Raw genomic sequence first — 20,487 nt, 5'->3', positions numbered from 1 at the left:
ACACAAGGAAGCGGGAATCACTGCTTTCTCGGGGGTGGTGTAGTTGTCGGCAGCGTTTACTTCTCAGAAGGGAAGAGAACTCTGACATGTCCTCGTAACGACCACAGCTAATGATCTCATGCCTCCTTATTTTGAGCCCTGTGCGTGTATTAGTGCAAATCTAGAAACAACTTAGGCTACCTGAGCCCAGGCTGGAAGCAGAGAGACAGTCCGAGGAGAAGTGCTAGCGGCCTTCCTTGTTCTGGAGGACGAGGTGGCCTCGCTGCTGGCTGTGGGTTAAGAAGCGGAAGTTCTTGATTTGCATATGTCCCCTTAGACAGAAGCATGTGGACTGTTAGTGTCCGTTTCTCCTATGTGGTGATGGGAGCCCCAAAGATGCAGGGCAGAGGTTAGCAAGAATCGAGCTTCTCAGAACGGGACACGCTACCTAGCAGCCTGGGAGGCCAGTGGGAGTTTCCCTGAGACAGGCTGCAATGTAGCCCTACAGATGAAACTGGGAACTTATTTAGTACTTGTGAGTATATACACAAGTGTGCGGGTGTACACGTGTGTGATGTTCTCTCCCTGACAAGTCATACTTACCAGGAAGTACCGTGGGCAGGCGTATCATCCGCTTTTCCAGACAAGAAGCCTAGAACTAGGTAATGGCTGAGATGGTACCCAAGCATTAATAGTAACTAATACTTACAGAGCAGTTAGTAAGTGTCTGACTCTGTTGTATGCACTTTAAAGATATAACTCATTTAATTCTCACAATGACCCTATGAGGTGAACACTATTATTCTCTACTTTGTAGGTGAGGAAACAGAACCACCAAGAGATGAAGTAACTTGTCAAAAGTCCCAGAGCTGGTAAATGGAAGAGCTGATTTTTAAAAAAAAATACGTAAATGAAAATTTAAAAATGAAAAACAATATTCTTGATATGCCAAAAGAGAATAATCATTCAAATTTTCTCTCGCTTCTCCTACATAGATCCAATTTTGGGTTATGAATAAAATACAAGGATGGACAGCAATCCTAAAGGAAACTGACAGTGCCATTTGTCTAGTGTAATGTTAGGCAAACTAGGCTAAAGGACAAGTTTCTTTACCACGGAAACGAGAGGTGAGCGACCATTCGCTGCGAGTGAATGGCCTTCAGGCCTCTTCACACAGGCCACACACTAACCGGGACTTGGACGGAAGGAGGGCTAAGGACACAGGAAATGGCGGGAATGGAACGAACATTTCTTACGCACGTGCAAATAGTAGCTACCATTTTTTCCAGTGCTTCCTGTGTGCCAGCTACTCTGTTAGGTCATTTACATGTATCAACTCATTTGATTGGCACAGATCCCTTATGAGGTATTAAAATCTCCCATTTTACAGGCGAGGACACTGAGGCTAGGACGAGTCATTAACCTGCATGTAATCACCCTGCCAGGAAGTGCTAAATCAGGGATTCAATTTCTACCTCCTTTATGGAATGGTAGATACTCCATATCTCTCTATGGGGAAAAAAAATGACATTTGAAAATAAATTTGATACACTTGTTTGTGGGTGAGGGAAAGGAAAGACCTACCTGTCTTTCGACTTTCACAAACTTTCCCATCATGCTTTGGTCTTCAGTTTCTGAGGTGGATGCTCTGGCGACAAATGGTTCATTCCTAGGACAGAACCAACAGTGCTGTAAGATGGTTGTTATCTATTTCCGCTTTGCAAAGTCCCTGCAGCTCAGCGGGCTCACGCTCACACACAGCCTTCAGTCTCAGACGACTGCTTGAGCGTGCATTGGGGGGGCGTGGGAAGAGGCTGCCTCATCTCTGAAACGCTATCCAGTGGGTATCAGTAGCTCATCTGTTCCATTGTGTTACTAGTGGAACACAGATGCTGAATCTAGAACATGATACGAGAGGTACGCTAGTGAGAATGGGATTGAGATATGTGCTGGCCTTTGCCCTTCAGCTATCCTCCCAGGTGACATCTGCCTAAATTCCCGTGAGTTTCAGTACTGTCACGGTCTGTGCAGAAAGGCACTTTCGGGGGAGCCCAGCTACCACTGCAAACCACGAAGGTTAACCACTTCCTAGGTACTTGCTGTTCTGTGCTAAGTCCTACTGGCTCCTGCTAAGTCCAACGGTCTGTCTTTGGGTGAGCCGTCTCCAACCAAAGCAGATGCCCAAAACACTGGTGGCCCATGTGTTCAGTCCAGCCCAGCAGTGTTTTCCTTATCCTGCACAGGGTTTTCAAAACAATGACACCATCTCAAAAATGGGGATTTCACCTAAAATGTGGATCTTCAGCTTTTCTTGAAAAATTAGACTGTCTGAAAACACGACCTTCATTCCTAAAATCAGCTACAGCAGAACAGACCTCCTTTGGAAGGGGCACGTGCCTTCCAGGTCCCCAGAGACCACCACTCCTTATCCCGAATCCAGGACTGATGCTGAAGATTGATTAGATGCCTTTATCATCTTGCTTCTACCTTTGTTTTCTTTGTAACAAGGAACCTTACTGTTAGAAGGCACATAGTATTTCTCCTGCCTGACTTCCTTGACTCATTTACATAGTCGGCCTCGAAGGCATTTGGGAATAAAGAAGCATCAATTCAGGCAGTGCACTTTCTAAAGGCTGCTCCTCCTTCATCAGGACCTATAAAAGGAACAGTTCCCAACAGTTTGCGGGGCAGAGGGAAGGTCGAGCAGAGCTGCTCGGCCGAGGGACAGAGCTCTACCTGTTACCATGTTTGGGGACCCTGACATCTGATTTCCTTCCCCAGTTTTGTTCTGGAAGAGTTAGTTAATCATGGTGACTGTGCAGGACAAAGCCAAAACAGCTGACCACGAAGGCCTTGGGTCCTGCTGACCGGAGGTATTCTTTCAGTTCCAATACAACTCAGAAAACTTCTCTTATTTTATAAAAAGGAAACCATTATTTTCATTTTTCAATAACCATAAAAATGTGTCACCCACATGGTCTGTGTAGAGGGGCAGTAAGTCTTCTGCACAGAAACCCTTCAAACGGCCACAAACCAGAACAGGCTTCAAATTCTTTCTCTCCATTTCACCTAGGGGACTGGCGACCTCCCCCAACCATAATGGAACCACAACTGAGCCTGTCAGCCGATGTCCACAGGCCCCACCTGGGAGATTGCTGGGATGGGTAGGTGAATGCTGCCCCTTTCTGAGACTTCTTATGTTTTGGAGTAGATGGCGGTCCAGGGGTAAAAATCATGTCTATTCTGGAAGAGAACACACAAAGAGGGGGATTACATCGCAAAGAGCTTTACATTTGCAGAGAGGAAAGCAATTTATTCTCTTCCCTCGTTAGTCAGGAATGGATTTGGAATATATAAGAGAAGGAGAAAAAAAGAGAGGGGGAGGGAAAGGAGAGGGAGACACAGAGAGACAGAGAATTTAGAATCTCAATACATTATTATCTTTTTTTCTTTGGTCCGGTGGTACTGAGGGCATCTCCCCATTCCAGGGGAGAAAGAAGCAATCAGATCACTGAGCCTGGTGAGGGTCAAGTCTCCTTATTTCTTATGGGAAATGTGATATGTGCTGCAAGCCTATCTGGTCTTCCAGCTCTCTTATTCCTCCCCACAGCATCTAGTTAGGCAGTTAAATCCTGCTAAACCATAGGCTCTGTGCTTCTGTGGCCACTGGAGGCCTGGTTAGACGTGACACTAGCTCCCACACCCCGCTTCCTTTTCTGTGTAAGGCCCAGGCTCCCCATCCCTGCAGCTCTGAGCACAATAGGTGACAAATGTCCCCCCACGGAGCTGCAGGGATGGGGCAGGGGCGGGGCATGGAGCAGCCTGAGGGCTCACCACAGGCCCAGGTAAGACCAGGCTCCCAGAAGTAGCCTTGGGTCCCCCGGTTTCTGCAAAGCCGGCTGCTCCTCCACTGACACCATCATGGACCAGGTCTCCCCTCCTTTGTCTCTGGCCCACTCTAATATGAGCGTAGTCGGGGATATGCCATGAGTCATCGCAGCCATCAGCCTTCAGCCGTGGCTCATGGAAACACATTTGCTGGCTAAATATCAAAAATGACGACAGTGTAACATTCAGATGGGCCGGTATTTTGGAGTTGGGTATGTCCTAGACACCACGCGCCCTCCGTCTCTCAGACAGCCGTAACTGCATAAATAACAGCATGCGAGGTTCAGAACTCGTCCACACATCCTTTGTTAAGCAGGTAGTGGGCATGGACTGACTGCCTGCCCCTATGCTAGGCAGCCGCAGTTGACATTCCAGTTACAGATAAAGCTAGGTCACAAATAAGCATTCCTCTAACCCAACCGCATTGTTAACTTCCAACTCATGGAGTGTGGTGGTCCTAGTACCTTTGCAGGACACCCCAGTGGGGAAAGAGTCAGATGAGGAGACCAAGCTCCAGAGAGGACATGACTCGTGTGAAATTTCACACAGGTCAGAGAAAGAGCTTCAAATAGGACTTCGGTTTCCTGACACCTGTTCTATGACAGCACGTTTTCCTTTATTTTCTAAATGGTTTTTGTTTTCAAAAAGATATTACAATTCATTAAAGATTCAATAAATTTAATAAAAAGTCATACTTGGACTCGTCATCTCAGTATAGCTACTGTAATTGTTTGGGGGCAGTCCTATTCCTTTTCTCTAGGCCCCCTATATGGGAGAGTGTGTGTGTTGTGGGTATTTCTGAGCACACACATGTGCGTATGTCTCTGCGGTCCAATTGCACATATACATTAGTCAATATCATCACAAGATCGAGGCAGAATATATATATTATATATATATAATTATAATTTTATATATGTATGTATATGCATGTATATATCAGAGTATTGTTAGTAATCATATTATGGATATATTCACAGGTCATTCAATTTTTTTATCTTATTACATACATTTTCTAAATATCATTTGATGGATACGTAACTTTTTAATGAGAGCAGGTACCACTCTTTCCTTGATCACATTTTATAACTGAGGAGGTGTGCTTATTAGAGAGAACAGGAACTTTGTAACGAGTGGCACCTGTTTGACGTCCAGCTCTGCCACCTCCTAGCTGGGTAATTTGGGGTAAGTCCTCTGCCCGTTGAGCTTTGGCTTCTTCATTGATGAAATGGCTCCTAGAACACACTACGTTTACAGGGTTATAAGGGATTAGACGCATGTAGGAAGAGTAGTACCCAGGGGGTCAACAAAAATGGTGGCAATTACGGGTTGGACGCTGATGCTGCTTCCATACTTGTGTTATGACAAATAATAATGAACTTTTTTTAACACGGTGAAAAATTTATATTTAGAATTAGCCAGCTGGACTCAGTTCAGATGATTCCTGTTTTGTTGGCAACTTCCAAAGCCTCGTAGCCAGCGGCCAGTTGGACTGCTGCCTGCCTGCCACGAGGCCTGCTCAGGGTGCTGACCTTGGCCACGTCAATGTCACAGAGCTTTCTCCCAGCCTGTTCGATCTGGAGCCAGGTGGCCTCGATGTCCGTCATGTCTGATGAACGTTGTTTGTTCTTAAAATTTCTCCCCTGCATTCTGGATGATTTCTGAACGCCTTTTACCCTCAGCTCTAAGGTTCACCTGGCTTTGATTCCTTAGCAGGGAGGCGAGCGTAGTCCTTCCAGATGTGACTGTCTTACCTCGTCTGGAGGTACTTTATCCTGGAAAGCATGTCGAGATGTCCTGCGGAATACTGCTCAATCACATCCTTCACGTCATAAGGCCTCAAAGTCTCCTTGAATTTTTTTTTATAGAGACGGAATTGTAGAATTCTGTGAAATAGAGATATTGGTGGGTCACGAATAGAGAGTGAAGGAAGCTATAATACAAGACTAAAAAACTCAGGGGTGGGAGGAGATAACAACCAAAATAGAAAAGGACTTGATGGGGAGAAGTTCCAACTCTGGGTCGTGGGTCTAGCCCTCCGAAACACACAGAATAGGCTGGTTAGAACCTCTCCCTCACGACCACCTCCCTTCACTCATGTGAACAATAACATCATAGTAACAATAAGAGCTAACATTTACTGAATATTCATTGCGGACATTGAGCTAAGTATTTTATGAACCTACATAAATAGGTTTTATGAACCTACATCTGCTAATGTAGAGCGCATTCTCCCAGGGCCATTTGTTAATAAAGTCAGAACTTTCCTCAGACCCCAGGTCTGTATGCTGCTGACATCGCTCGTGCTCTCCGTTACTGTGTCTAGATGAGGACAGCTCTTCCGGAATAGCCTCTCTAAATCTTTGGCTTGTGAGCTCCTAGAAATGAGAAACTACTTCTGTTCCTCGAGTTTTCTCAGATTCTTAGTAAAGTGGGACACTCAGAATCACAGATGTCAAACCCTCACTTCTACCTTCCTTCTTGGGAACCAATCAAGTCACCCCAGATGATTAATGCTCCTTGAAAACCCCATCCCGAGGTCCACTCCCGCTGAGCACGGCATTAATTAAAACCCCTAATCACAGGTCAGAGAACTTTCAAAGTTCATTTTGTTTGTCATCACCCATGGCTCCAGCCTCTAAACACTATTTTGGCATATTGCTTCTACCATCCAATTGACTTGCCATCCTTTTCTAACTTTGTGTCATTTTATAAGCCTGCCCTTTGCATAACTCCATCTGAGGGAGGTGCCAGCAAACAATGGCTCGAAGGCCAGATCTGGCCCACTGCCTGTTTTTGAGAGTGAGCTTAGGTTAGCACATAGCCACAGCCATTCATTTACGTACTGTCTATAGAGCTACAAAACTCAGAGTTGAACATTTGAAACAGAGACCCATGGAACACAAAGCCTCAGATATTTACTGTCTGGCTCTTCATGGAAAAAGTTGTCCCACCCTCAACTAAGACATCAATGAAAACGCTCAAATGGACAGGGCAGGAGCCAGACAATGGAGCATCTCAGCAGAGACCCCCTTCCAGGCTGACACAGATTCATCCACGGGTTTTCTCTGAGTAAGATCATTCAACCAGTTACGAATGCAGGTCGGTGTGCTTTATCCAGGTGTATTTCTGTCACACTGCGCATATGGTGTCGTGAGAAACCAGGTCATGGCTTTGCTGAGGTCCACATATTGTAACCGTCTTGTGCTTCCCTGATCTCTTGGACTGGGGACCTTGCTGAAAAGATCATGACCAGTTCTTGGAGAATCCAACTTATTTTCTAGAATTCACTGCCACCATTGTGGAATGCTTTTAAGTCCCTGTCCTGATCAGCGTTTGTTTGAAGCGGTAGCAAATTTTCATTTTCTTATAGAATTCTAAAGCAAAATACAACTAGCCAGGGTAGATTATAATCTCATCTGATACAGACCAAGAAAATCCTATCATTGATTATCTTGTTAAAAAGGCTAATTAAAAAGAATGAGATGTATGAAGGCAGAGGAAGGAGCTTATAAAGGAAGAAAACTTCATGTTAATAGGTCCCCTGTCCCACTACCCTTTAAAAGAAATGGTGGCCGAAGCCAGACGAGAGCATGACATTGGAAATACCGTCAGGAGCCTGTGGGAGCATTTTTATAAACAGGAGAGCAAGAGTCACCCGTGATGACTTGTGGGACTCATTCTTCTTCAGGCAGCACCCCACACAGAGTACTGACATACTCTCTGGATCAGGGGTTCCTCGAGGGGCTTCCCGCCCACCTTCCCAAAGCCAAGAGCACTTTTCACAGGCATGTCCTATGGAGTTGAGCTGGGGCCTGGGGAAGCCCACAGGTAGGGGGTGAGCGGGGCGGGGGACCTTACCTGACGGCTCGGATGGCGGCCTTCAGGGTGGGGATCATGTCTTCAATGAGGAAGTCATTCCCATAGCCCCTGTCTTCCGCCATGGGGTCGCCTGTCCCGGCATCTGGGAGGGAGACACGCATGTCAGTGGCACAGCCACAGCACTTGGAAAGGCTCAGGACCTCGTTCAGTCCCAGCCGCCCCAGCTCCACCTCCAGGGACTCTGTTCCACTTCCAGAAACCCCTCAGCATCCTTCAGTTGTGACATCATCTAGCCTTTCTTAGCACTCCCCTTCTACTACCCAGGTGTCTGAGCCAGAGGTGCCTGCTGTTCAGGACTGTTGGTCAGGGCAGGAAGCTAGAAGGGAAGTGCCATGAGTTCCAGGGCTCCCAAGTGGCCCTTTGGAGGCAGCAAAGGGCACATATGTGGGCGTTAGACAGACCTGAGTTCAGATTCTTGCTCTATCAGTCATTATGCTCATGACCTTGGTTTGGTGGAGGGAGAGGGGGTCACTTTCTGAGCCTTTCTTGTGCCCAGCTCACTCTGCACCTGGTCCCTCTCCATCCTTCAAGTTGACCTCCAAGAGAATACACTAATCATGGCCACCCTTAGGAAGGATGGGGATATGTCCCAAAGGTCTCTGAGGCATCTGCCCACATAAATGTGGTGATTATGGCCCAGGAGAACAGCTAACTTGGTGGGGACATGTCACAGAAGCCTCCAGACCAGGGGATCTGGACAGGATGAAGTGAGAAGTTGGTTCAGGAAGGGTAGGGAACGGGCTACTTTGCAGACTGTGAAGGGAGGGAGAAGAGGAAGGAAGAGGGCCTGGGAGAAGCAGAAGCGGGGAGACTCAGGGTGAGGGAGAAGAAAGGCCTTACCTTCAGAACTCTGCCAGAAAGCGTAGGCTTTCATGCGGAAGGCGGTGCGAAAACGCTCTTTATTGTTTAAGACAACAGGCTTTGGCTCTTTAGAAGGACTTTCTTCTATGGCATCTACATTCAGAGGGGTAAATAGCTTTCCTTTAGTATTGCTACCACGAGGATTAGAAAGGCGAACCCGATCCAAGAGACCCAGCTTTTGGCTACAAAATAAGCAAAAGTGAACAATTTTCCTCCTTGAGTGCAGGCTTTCGTATTTCCCCGTCCCTCTCCATAAAGACTCACACATTCTCCGTGAATGGGACAGGCGTGCCCTCAATACTAAGTCTGATGTCTCCGCTTGGATGGGCGGGGCTTGGTTCCGATCCTAGCTCGACAATTTACTAGCTATGGCACCTCGGGGACGTTTCTTAACTTTTCTGGACTTCAGTTTCCTCCTACACTGAAGAGGACCTTAAATGAGATACAGGATGTAAAATGCCTAGCTCGTAGTAGCATGCAGCAAAGCTTCGTTCCTTCTCACTCCCATCTCCTTGGCATCAGTAACTTTGGACCACTCCTGACACCCAGATAGCAACTTCCACACACAAAAAGACTGATCAGATGTTCCCTGAGCAGAGTTGAATGACATAAGTTACATACAGCAGGTAGCCAAACCTGGAGTCCACAGACACCTCCCCGCAATCGGTAGAATTTAGGGGGCGTCCATGGGCCTGATTGGGAAAAAACATTACTCCTTTAATTTACTAACCTCTAACTGAAACTTAGCATGTCTTTCTATGTAGAATGTAGGTAATAAACCCCAAGGATATCTTGAGTGCCCGAGTCATATCCCGGGGCTTTCCACAACAGAAATCGTAGATTATTTTATACACTATTATCTCCAAGTGTTGCGATGCAGGTCACTACTTCAAAGTTACGGTGGTGCTCAACCTGCCATGAGGTCTTGTCATTAGATTCATCACAGAGAAGCACACACATGACCGCCTCTCCACTGCTTAAATGTTCTGACGATTATGTTTCAATGCAATGCTGGCATAGGTTTTCAACTGTGAGGTCTACTAATAGACGGATTGTTTTTTTCAATAAATATGCAGTTTGCTCTCTGTTTCCACAAGTTTTGCACCCCCAGATTCAATCAACTGTGGATCAAAAGAAAAATATTTTGCATTTGTGGTGGGGAGGCCTCAGAGTTGGGGGGCAACTGTATGCACCAATCTTTTGCCATTTTGAGTATCCGTGGATTTTGGTATCCAAGGAAGTCCTAAAACTAATCCCCCACAGATACTGAGGGATGACTGAAGGTAAATTTGGGGGAGGTCCAAAGTTACATGGAGGTGTTTGAGTGCCCTGGGGTGGCCCTAACCCCCATGTTGCTCAAGGGTCAACTGTAATAGTTTCTTCTGTAATTGGATGCATTCTATTTGTGGCTTTAAAATTGTTATTCTGAGAAAGGGTCCCCAGACTTCATCAGACCACCCAAAGTGTTCTTGGCACAAAAGTCAGTTACTAAGTCCAACATAAAGGCAAAACCCGGCAGCAACTGCACCTGAGGTCCTGCTGTACCCGTCACCATCTGAGTCTCAGCTACCGCATCTTTAAAATAGGGAGAAGCACTCCCCTTCATCTGATTGCTAGGAGATGGTGTTGGCCAAGGATTTGGCATAGAGCTGGCACACAGCAGGTGCTCCATAAATCTTAATCTCTTCACCGTAGTGGGACATGAGGCACGGAGTCCTTTTTGTGTGGTATAGAAAGAAGCCACATTGCATGTTTTGGCACGTACCGGAGTTGCCAAAAAAATGTATATACATGACGTGTATTCGTCTTTTGTTATCGGGCTATATTGAGTATTACCAATTGAATACAGTTTTTTTTCCCTTTCTTAATATGTGTATACATTTTGGGGGGCACCCTCCGCACAATATACTCACGTCCGTGGCTTTCTCTCCATTGCCCCACACAGGGCTTGGCACTCAGTAGGTGTACCATGTACTGGTGGAATCAATGCATGAGCGAATGTATATGGGTTTTCAAATCAGCTCTGCAGTGAACTGAGATCATTTGGAGTTTCTAAAGAGCGTGTCTGGTTATGACAGCCATGCGCTTGGTGCCTAAAACACCTGATGTCTGCAGTGTGGTGTGGTGCCGTGTCGAGAGGGGGTCACGGGTGGTGGAGGCTGGAACATCCCCCCAGCCAAGAAGGGGCTGGGACCTTCCTCCCCACAAGTTGAGCAGATGCCCTACGCCCTCTGAGCAGCAGGTCTTTCTGGGTTCAATGAGTCTAACGCCACCTGCTTCCTGGAGATTTGGGGAGCATTACACTCTATAATATTGGTCACGTTTCTTGCCTTCAGCTTGGCAATGAGAAGACACTAAGGCGTCTTAGGTTAACAAATAAAGGAGTGAACATATGGCCGAACAATCATCCTTCCTGACTCCTCCGGACTGTTCTCTCTCACCCAGAACCGCTACATTAATAAGCTGCCCAGGGTAAATTCAGAGAAACTCCAGTACTTAGATCGCTCCATTTTCCCTGACCTGAAGTCACAATTTTCAGAACTGCTTTCCTCACCAGTACTAGATAAATGACTAATAGGACAGAGAATCTATCAGGGTCCGTGGGCTAAAAATACTAGACAAGGCAGGAAGGGCTAAAAATATTGGACAGGGCAGGAAACTGACTGAACACACACAGAAAACTTTCCTCCCTAGGAGCTACATAAAAGGGGGACTTTAGGCCAGACTTCTCAGGCCCCTTCGTCTTAGCCTGTCTTGTGGATCTGTCCTTCTCTCCACACCAAACCCCCTGCCCATCCCCACGTCTCCTGCATGTCCAGTCCTCCATCTGGAATCCACGAGTTTCCATGCCTTCCCACCCCACTGGATTGTGCACTCCTCTCCTAGCAAAGCAAATACTCTGCCTGCTTGTCTTTGAGCCTAGCACACACGCTGCTCATGAACACCTCCCCTGTTCATGGTAGCGGCAAAAGTCATGGATTTGGGGGCAAACCCAGCCTGGCTGGAAACGTCCTGAGAAGGATGTGCCCTAGGACAGGGGACTCATTCTCTCTGGCACAGTGATGACAGCTTCCTCTCTCCCACAGTGATGACAACCAGCCCTCGTGACACATGCTTGTTCAAGGGTTCAATGGAGGAATGCACGGCCGCTATCTGTGAGAGAGAAGCCTTCGATAAATGCTGACTGTCATCATTACCTCGGTAAATGAGCCTCTTCCCACAGAAGCACTAGAAAGCTAATGACGTGCGAAAAGCATGGATAAAATTCCCTGGGCCACAGGAAACTTTTTTTTCAAATGAACTGAAATGAGTTCTTGGGATTTGTGTGTTATTTTACAGTATAATTAAATTCTTTTTCAGTTACGGTTGACATTCAATATTATATTATTTTACAGTACTTCTGAATGCTAGTCTCGAACACTCCCCATTGTGCCTGAACTTGACCTTGGCAGGAGATTAGCAGACAGGAAGCTCAATTCCAGATCAACTAAGCAAAAGTAATGGCAGCCCCTTTGTCCTGACTTGAAATCTCAGCGTAACTGCTGACTATTAGAAAGATAATGAGAGGACTCTCAGGGTTCTCTGTGTGCTGGATTTAGGCTTTGCTTGTTTGGCATGTAAATGGTGCGTTTCAACCGCTAACAGTCTGCATGGCTTTGGCTATGTTCCCGTAATACGCCTTTGGTCACAGAGGATGGTTTCTAAGAGATGGATTCTGCCAGCATTAGGAACTACATGGGCTGGGCGCAAGTCAGAAGCCTCAGCTCTGAATTCCTCACAGCCATTGCACCTAAGAGGCTTATGGAATGCTTCCTCCAGTAGAGTGGGTGATCAGCTTATTTCTTAATTGTATTGCCTGAAAGCCAAGACCCCAAAGGATAATCAAACGCAAGGCCAAGTGCACCCCTGAAACCTGAAACCCATCTCTGCTGTTCTCTGTATGGATTTCTAGTGCGTAATTCAGGCCTTGTGCTTGGAGGGTGTTGTAGGTCTAACAAGATAAACCCTACTTGCAGCTGATACCAGACTTCCTTGGAAAGCTGGGGTCCCTGAATGTTTTTAAGTGCAGATCATTTCCAAACATGAATTGGAAAAACTAGAAACAGATGGACTGGGGACGGGAAAGTAAAACCAAGGTTGATTTTTCCTGGCAGAAGCAGACCTGGCCCTGGGCTTCTGCCTCAAGAAACTCCAGCCATATTAACCTCCGTGCAATTCCCCAACATTCACACTCACCAGCCTTTGCACATACTCGGGCCTGCACCTGGGAAAACCTGCATCCCTTTTTTTATCTAAATGACTCTGACTTAATTGTCTGAAACTTGGTCCAAGCATGAGCCCCGAGCCTCACTTCCACTCTGGGTCCAATTAGGTATCTGTTCACTGTGCTTTGTTTAGGCTTTTCTCAACCATGGCACTTAGCCACCATAACAGAACATTTGACTTAATCGGGACTCTCTCACTAGCCGGGAATCCTTCTGACCCCTACCCCAGGGGACATCTGGCAACGTCTGGAATCACCGTTGATTGACATAACTTGGGGAGTGCTAATGGCGTCCAGTGGGTGGAGGCCAGGATGCTGATAAACATCCTACAATGCATACAGGGCAGCTCCTCACAACAAAGAATTACGCTACCCCAAGTGACAAGAGAGCTGAGATTGAAAAACTAAAACGTAATCTGTTGGTCCAGAAATTGGGCTGTGTTCAATTATCCGGCATCTAACACAGTGCCTGGCACCCAGTAAGCACTGAAAGCTATTATGATATTGAGTGAAAAAAAGGAAGGGGTACCCTATGTGATCTTCTGATTACTAAAATGCACCCGACCTCAGCCAAGGGGGTGCTGTACAGTGGGAAGAGTGTGGGCTTTGGAGTGAGAGAACTGGGTGCCCATCCCTACTTTGTAGTTAATATTTCAACGTGGGTAAGTCAGTCATTAACGCTTTCTGGTTCCGTGTTCTCACCTGTAAAATAGAGCTAATATTATCTACGTATTAAATAAGAATGTGTTCAACACCGTATACATGCTGGGCTCCTGGACACTTGCTGAGTATACGGGCACAGCGGTGACTAAACAGACGTGATTTTCAGCCTCCACGGAGGCTGCGGCAAAGTCCAAAAGGCACATTGTAAGCACACAGATGCATGTCACTCTAGCTGTCTGAGCAGAAAACAAAGGAAGTGCAGTAATGGAGACTAACAGGTCAGCGTAGGCAGTGTGGCCAGGGAAGGCCCCTCGGGTGGATGGGATGACCGATGAGGCAGCCCATTCCAAGAGCCCAGATGTGGACGGTGAGGCCCGGAGAGTGAGAAGAAGTCAGAATTCAAAGAAAAGGAGTGAGAACGCTCCAGGCAGAAGATGTAAATGTTCTCTGCACCCTCCACAATTTAAAAACTAAATTAAGAAAAATAAATTTAGATCTCCCCACCCTTGGGATTTCTCAGTGGCTACGCCATCTTGCTGGGTTCTTTCTTATGCACTCTCTCCAAGGGTGGAGTCCTTTCCTGCCCCAATCTAAACTTTTCTCACTCCCAGTTCTGTTAAAGTCTCTTTTTGTCCCTACTCTCAGCTCCAGGTCCACTTTTGCACATTAAAAGCTCATGGAAGTACTCCTAGGAACAAAGTCCAAAGAGAGACCCCCGGGCTGGTACTTTGGAATCCAACTCCTGCCTCCTCCCCGCCCCCCCGCCGCCCCCATCCAGACACAGAATGAGATGGGGTTAGTGGGGAGGACCTGTCAACGGGGCTGTGACATCATAGAGAAGTTGGAAGGGAGGAAACCCAATAGGTGGATGAATGGGTGATGGAAACAGGTCAGAGTCTGCAATGCATTCTGTTTGCTAAGGAATGATGTGCTCCTAGCTAGAGAAGAGGCTACACGAAGGGGAGGAGAAATAGTCTTTTTCACAGTTTTGCAAAGTCATAAAAACGGAACTTCCACCCTCTTAGGAGCATTAAGAAGAAACCTCTAGCCCTTACTGGCTTCTCCCCAAGCGAGGAGGTGAATTGTCTGACTGGCCTATGGTACGTGTGCAATAGCTATTAGCTCATTTTCTTGGTTGGGGGGGGGCTCCATATTAAAAGCCAATTATGTAGGCAACGTCACACATGGTTTCTCTCTGGCTATCAGTGTCCCCTGGGGTCAGACAAGTCATGACCCCGTGTGGCTGGCTGGGATAGTGTGTGCTCTGTCCCTGTGCTGGTCCCAAGGTGAACTTAGTGAGAAGAGCTATGAAGCTCACTGTTGCCTCCAGAGTCAATTCTGCTTTCCCCACCAAATGCAGCCTATATTTGGATCCTTCGCTGAAACCCCTCTGTCCCTTGTCAATTAGTTCAAAAATCAGCGGGAAAGTGGTGCTATGCGTTAGCACTCCCCCAGATTCCAAAAGGAAAATTGAAACTAAGCCCTTAGGACATGTCGGGGATCATCCTGAGGTTAAACAAAATTGGTCCAAATCTCATCTCTGCATCTCAGTTACTCTGCAGCCTGGCGCCAAGTCTTGCAGGGTCTAGATGGCAGGAGAAAATATGAGCAACAATGGCATTGTGTCCAAGGCTCTTATTTTGCTCTGGGTAACAATTTTCTCATCAGTAAAATTAGGGGATTGGCTTAATTGAGCTTTCAATTCCTGCATGCCATTAACAGTCATTGATTTTATGGCATGGAAGGAGATTTACTGCCAGCATCATCCATCGCCCTGTGAGGTGGATTTCATGTGGCTGATGTCACAGGGAGAAGGCAGAGTGTAAATTACAGCGTCTGACCAATGCTCCTTCACTTCCCTGTCTCTACCACCCCCCTCTCACGGCAGGGACTCCAGCTATGTGAGCTAAGAAAGCGTAGAGGAAAACAAAACAACTGATCAGTAACTGTTCCCAGCAACCATGAGGACCAGCATAGTGGTCAGGACCATGAACTATGGAGCTCGAAGCCATTGGATCCAAGTCCTATTCTTGCTACTTTCTTAGCTGTAGGACTTTGTGCAAGTTACTTGCCTCTTTGAACCTCAGTTTTCTCATCTGTAAAATGGGGATTAAAAATAATTTTGACTTCGTAGGGCAGCGATCTGGGCTAGATGTGCTTAGAACTATACCTGGCAAACAGTAAGCATTCTTTATACATTATTGTTATTATACCTGAATTCTTTGATACAAAGAATGACTGTCTACTAAATTTGACAGCTCTGTAACGAGAAGGACAAAATACAAGACAGGAGAGAAAGAAGATGCCTGGAACCAATTTCTTTCCTCTCCAAAGAGGAGACGAGTCCCAAGGGTGGCTGTTCAGATTGAATTGTTTGAAAATATAAAGTGGACAACTGAGCTCAAGCGAGCAGTTATTGTCAACAGCAACCTGGCTTGAAAATTAAAAAAACGCTCGCTTCTACCACACAAATGCCCCTAATTATCAGCACTGCTGCATGTCCACTGAGTAGCTATAACTGACATGCAGAATGATGACCCTAACACAAAATGCCAATCTCTTCTGATTAATCGGTAGAACAAACGAGGCTCGGCATGGTGTGTTGATGTTCTGTAATGCGACATTATTTTTAGGGATTTGAAAATGTATGGGTAGAGTTTATGTTTGTCATGGGCAACTCTGTTTTTTATCCACTCTGTGTTTCTTTGGGAAAAAAGGACCCAATTCTGTTGGAGAGCTGATTCCTCCAACGTCACCCAGGTGACTGGAATGGGGGCTGCCAATCATAGTGTCCTGACCCGACTCACGCTGACAGGTGGACGCAGGACCCAGAGTTGGGCTGGCAGTAGCCTCTTACTCTCGGAGCCATGGAGACTGTCCAAGATGTGACCCAAACGGGGCCAATCTAAGTGCTTCCCTGGGAGTTTTCAGACTGGAGTTGGGTGAAGGATAGGTGGACAGAAGACAGAAGAAAAAACCTATGATCCTGGGGCTGCTTCCATCCACACTTCATCAGAATGGAGAAAGTCAGGAGAGAGAGTGAGAGAGAGAAAGGGAGGAAAGAGAAGCAGAGACAAGAGAAGAAGAGAGAAATCCTAGAAGGTCCTATTCCTTATTACCCCGGGGTTCCCATTTGCTCCGATGGGTGACTATTGGGACATGGTATTTTCCTCCCAGTCCAAGGTAGTTTAAGTTGGGTTGATGACATTTGTCATAAAGAGTTTTGTTTGTTTGTTTGTCATAAAGAGTTTATCCATCCACCCATCCATACACTCACTATTTCAGTTAGCCTTAAAATGCATCCACCTGGGCCCTAATTAAACCGGAAGTGCCTAATCCAACACATAATAGTAATTTGCTTGTAGGTTCCAACTTGGCTGAATACTGTTCATGTCTGTATAGAAAATGCTCTACAGGTGGATTTAGTACCTCACTTACAGTATCAGCATCTGCATGAGTACACACCCTGTTGGTCATGAGAGGAGAAAAGGAGAGAGCACCCCATTTGGAGTCCTGAGACCTGGATCTTGTAACCCCTGGAACTCATGGGCTCTGTAACTTGGGATGAGCCTGCACTCTTGGGAAGGGGACTTGGTGTCTGTAAAAGTACCTGGGAAAGAATCTCTGAGGTGTCTTTCCACTCTGCCTCTGTGAGCTATGAGCTGCTGCAGGTTCTGTAGCAACTGACACTGTCCTTGTGAATTGTCCAGCCCTTCTCTGCAATCTCCCCAAACACCCCCTACCGTCCGAACTGGGTCCAGGAAGGAACGCTAGGTCCATTTGAAAACATGCACAAGAGAGGCAGAAAGGCTGTATGTGTTTCTGCACAGGAGCTAACTGGCGCTGTGTGTAACTGTTTCTTCAAGGTAACACTACGTAGGGGATGGGACATCATGGCTCCCATTCAGGAAGGTTTGCCCAGCTTCCCAAAGGCCCCTGTCCTCAAGTGCCACACAGTGGTGAAAGGAAGGGAATTCATAATCAGAAACATACCTGGCTGCTGCCTCCAGCTGCTCTTTCCTATAAGGAGATGAGGGAGAAAAAAGTGAACAAAGTATAAATTATATGGAACAGCTTCCCCTCTCCCCAACATTGGCCCCCAAACTTCCCTTTGATGAAGATAAAGGAGCAGAGTGGAACTCTAGGACAAGATGGTGAGTATGGAGGGGAACCACTGAATGAGATCTGGGTTACTTCAGCCCGACCCCAGGCCTCCACTGGGGCGATGGTTCACCTCTGAGCTCTCAAGGCTCTCTGCAGCCATTCATTCATTTACTCATGCAGAAAATGGTTGCCGAACGCATACTCTGCCCCAGACCTCGCGTGGGCTCAGGGGATTTATTTAGCAGTAGGGACAGACCAGAGAACAGGAATTCCACAATTTAGCAACCACATACCCCGTAACCCTGTCCCGACCACCACCATCATCATCATCGCAAATATTACTGAGCAATGATTAAAGGGCAGATACTATTTTAAGTAGTTTTTGTGGATCAACTCATTTAATCCTCACAACGACCCTATGAAGTAAGTATTGTCATCCCCATTTTCCTGATGAGAAAACTAAGGCACAGAGAGGTTAGGGACATTGCTCAAGTTCTCACAGCTAGGAAGCAGCATGGTCAGGATTCATATCCAGGAGCGACCTAGCTTCTGAGCCCACACTATACAATCGGGGTTTGAAAAATGTAGTCATCCATTCTACGTGTCTTCCAGGACATTCTAAAGATGAAATGAAACAGCATGTATGAAAGCAGATCCAAAGCTGCTTGCCCATAGGGTAAGATAACTGCCTGTGGTCCCCATTTGTAAGCACTCAATAATTCTGACCCTGGTCATACAAGGAACGAGACCTGGTTACACAAGGAATTAACTGGGACATTTCGGTCACGTAACTTCTACTTCTTGGGCCCAAGTCTTCCCATCTCCATTTTAGTTCCAACAGCGAATGATTCCAGAGCTTCACTGTCCAATATGGTAACCACGAGTCCCATATGGCTACCAAGATTAAAATTAAATACAATTAAAACTTCAGTTCCTCAGTTGCGCTAGTAACAGTCAGATGGTCAGTAGCCCCGGGTGGCCAGTGGTTACTGTTGGACAGCACAACTGTACCCCATTCTACCACCACCAATCGGAGTGCATGTCCTTCTGTTGACAGAAAGTAACATCTGGTTTCTAACATCTGCCCTTGTCTCTGCTTGCATAGAGGAATGATCCATCGATCATCCCCTGTATCTGCAGGCACCTCCTCAGACTCCTGCCACGTCATTGCACCAAGATGACACAGTCTACACTGGCCAGCAAATCAAAAGAGCTGGGTTTGGGTCTCCGCTTTGCCCAATGTGATATGTGGTCTTGAGCAAGTTTCTGAACTCCTGGGGACCTCCGTTTCTTCTCATACAAAATTGACTTTGGACTTGAAACTGAGTTCTTTACAATTCAAAAACAAATTGATCAATTTAAGTCCTAAGAAAGGAAAAATAAACAGGGAACACCGTCACCCACCACTGCTTGGCCCAAACACATAGATACTTGCAAACTGACAAAGGACGGCCCTGAGCTGGAAGCTTCGATAGGGCACCACTCCTAGGAGTGGGTTATACAACTTCATTCTTCAAAATCTTCGGGAGGAATGTAAAATGGTGCCGCCACCATGGAAAACAATCTGGAAGGTTCTCAAAAAGTGAAACACAGAGTTGCCAACTCGACTCCTAGGTATATACCCATGAGGACTGAAAACGTATGTCTATACAACATAAACCCAAATGCTCATGGCAGCACAACAGCCAAAAAGTGAAACAACCCGAGTGTCCATCAATAGCTGATAAATAGATAAACAAAATGGGGCATAGAAGACAGAATATGTCAGCCATAAAAAAGGGATAAAGATACACATGATGAGACAGGGTGGTTAGCATGTCCCTCGGTAGACAGGGAGGTCCCTGGTGGAATAAACAAAGACAGCCATATCCTAAAACTCTAGGTTTTGAAATCTCTCCAGGACAAAATGTAACAAGGTGAATCATAAAATTCCTTTTGGCCTGACCAACGGAGCAGATCTGATAGAGAATAGTGGGTTACTTTGCTAATTCCTCCAGGATGGGCAAGCAGAACAAACCTGGTAGACCCAGTTCCCTTCTTCAAACAAGTTCCCTTCTTCAAACAACTCCCCTTCCCCAAGCAGGCAAGGGAAGGTATAAAAGTAAGAGCTTTTGCCTCAGTCAGGGGGCACCCCCATTCGGGACCCCCTCCCGCTCGGGAGCTCTGACTCTTTGCTTTCAATGAATATCCTCTTTTTAAAACCCTGCCTCTCCTGCGTCCGTGTTCCCATCCTTCAGCTTCACGAGACAGGATCCCGGCCCACACCCAGAAACTGCCGGCAGATCCAACATCATTTACATCATTTGGGGACTCACAGGAAAAATAGTCCTCCATCAATGGCAACATGGGTGAAACGTGAAAACATTATGCTAAGGGAAAGAAACCATATATAAAAGGCCACATATTATGTGATTTCGTTTTTATATGAAATGTCCAGAATAGGCAGAATAGAGACAGAAAATAGATTAGCGGTTGCACGGGCTGGAGGAAAGAAGCCGAGAATAACTGCTATATGTATATGGGAACGTAACTAGAAACACCACTGAATTGTCTACTTTAAAAAAAATGAATTTTATGGCATGTGAAATCCTCTTAGGGTATGTGGAACATATCTCAATAAAGTTATTTTTCTAAGCATAAATGAAAAACAAAAACACTCAGGAGGCAGGTGAGGCCAAGTCAGTGTATTATCAACCATTTCTTTGCTATGAAACATATGGAGGGGGCTGGAATTTAGGGACTTTCTTTTTCCAAGGGCCTGCCCTGTTTCAGAATGTTTGCTAAGTGCATTTCTCTAGTGACTTTCCACGTTTGCCCTTGAAAAGAAGTAAGCCAGAAAGAAATGT

At 46.3% G+C, this 20,487-nt stretch overlaps 1 protein-coding gene across 2 annotated transcripts in view; it reads right to left on the bottom strand.

Annotated features, from left to right (window-relative positions):
- Window positions 1–20,487, bottom strand: part of KCNQ3 (potassium voltage-gated channel subfamily Q member 3) — a 226,151-nt gene that overhangs the window by 8,921 nt on the left and 196,743 nt on the right. The window contains exons 9-14 of one of the 2 annotated variants that reach the window (XM_081070100.1): window positions 17,531–17,557; window positions 8,590–8,792; window positions 7,729–7,831; window positions 5,622–5,753; window positions 3,124–3,222; window positions 1,564–1,648 (exon numbers count right to left, since the gene is read on the bottom strand). In XM_081070100.1, the coding sequence (XP_080926226.1) occupies window positions 1,564–1,648; window positions 3,124–3,222; window positions 5,622–5,753; window positions 7,729–7,831; window positions 8,590–8,792; window positions 17,531–17,557 (649 nt within the window). The remainder of the gene's footprint in view (window positions 1–1,563; window positions 1,649–3,123; window positions 3,223–5,621; window positions 5,754–7,728; window positions 7,832–8,589; window positions 8,793–17,530; window positions 17,558–20,487) is intronic. The other variant, XM_081070099.1, reaches the window with a different exon arrangement.

Source organism: Rhinolophus hipposideros (assembly GCF_964194185.1).
Source record: "Rhinolophus hipposideros genome assembly, chromosome: 13".
Classification (NCBI taxonomy): Eukaryota; Metazoa; Chordata; class Mammalia; order Chiroptera; family Rhinolophidae; genus Rhinolophus; species Rhinolophus hipposideros.
Note: the sequence above shows the minus strand (reverse complement) of the source record. Positions and strands in the feature narration are given on the sequence as shown.